Source organism: Oncorhynchus nerka, linkage group LG27, assembly GCF_034236695.1.
Source record: "Oncorhynchus nerka isolate Pitt River linkage group LG27, Oner_Uvic_2.0, whole genome shotgun sequence".
NCBI lineage: Eukaryota > Metazoa > Chordata > Actinopteri > Salmoniformes > Salmonidae > Oncorhynchus > Oncorhynchus nerka.
In genome coordinates, this window is record NC_088422.1 from 35712750 (window position 1) to 35713723 (window position 974).

General features: G+C 52.0%; 1 protein-coding gene across 1 annotated transcript in view; it reads right to left on the reverse strand.

Annotated features, from left to right (window-relative positions):
- Positions 1–713, reverse strand: part of LOC115111677 (transforming acidic coiled-coil-containing protein 1-like) — a 20081-nt gene extending 19368 nt beyond the window's left edge. The window contains 2 exon segments of the mRNA XM_029638007.2: position 1; positions 4–713. The exon segment at position 1 is cut by the window's left edge and continues 40 nt beyond it. Of these exon segments, the coding sequence (XP_029493867.2) occupies position 1; positions 4–78 (76 nt within the window). The 5' untranslated portion in view covers positions 79–713.
- Between the last annotated feature and the right edge of the window lie 261 nt (positions 714–974).

A 974-nucleotide genomic window follows, 5' to 3' on the forward strand; every position in this document is an offset into this window, starting at 1 on the left:
CATCCTCCCCTCCCCCCGCACAGCTGACCAAGTCCATTTGGCCCACTGGACTGGAGACAGCAAAGACCCCCAAGACATCTCTACAGAGACACACCAGCTCCTCTATACAGTATACAACCCCCTGGGTCTGGTTGCACCCCACTGGGTCTGATGATACTCCTGGTTGTAAGGGTCTGGTCCCTTATAGGTTCTACAGTTCCACTCTCGGTTCTGTTACTCCCACACAGTCTGGTTCTCCTCCTCTGGCTCTAGATTGAACTCCTCTCTTAGTTCTGCTGCTCTTCTGTGCATAAGCAACAACGCACCAGAGGAGAGTAGAAGAGAGGAGGAGTGACTCACCACAGAGTCTGTTTACTTGTATCTCTCTCTCTCTTTCTCTCTCTCTCTCTGTGTCTTGGAGCTGATCCGTGTGTTCTCTCTCTCTCTCTTTTTGAAAGGATGTTGATTTTTTGGCATCTCTTGTTTCTCTCTTCACTTCCTCCTTTTGCTTTCGTTTCCCAGACTGCTCTTCTGCATTGTTGATCCCGAAACAAACCGTGACAAGAGGCTGACAGAGCTGAGATGACGCTGTTGGTTTCTTACTCTCTGTTAGATCACAGATTACTGTAGCATCAGTGCCTCTTCTCCCTCAGCCTCTCTCTCTCTCCATCCTCCGCTTCAACTCTGAATGCCAGAGCAGTGATCAGCTGACTGCCAGACTGCTCCCTCCTCCCTCCTTCTTCCTCTCTCTCGCCCTCCCTCGCTCTCTCTCACTCACACCCAAAAAGAGTTTGCCTAGCCCTCCACCCTCCCCCTACCCCAACTCTCTCAGGCTGCTCTATTGTAATAGAGGAGAGACTCAAAGCATGTTGTGAGAGGAGGGAGAAGAGAGGGGGTTAGAGGGAGGGAGGGGGTTAGAGGGAGGGAGGGGGTTAGAGGGAGGGAGGGGGGTAGAGGGAGGGAGGGGGTTAGAGAAGTAAGGGTGAAAGTTTCCT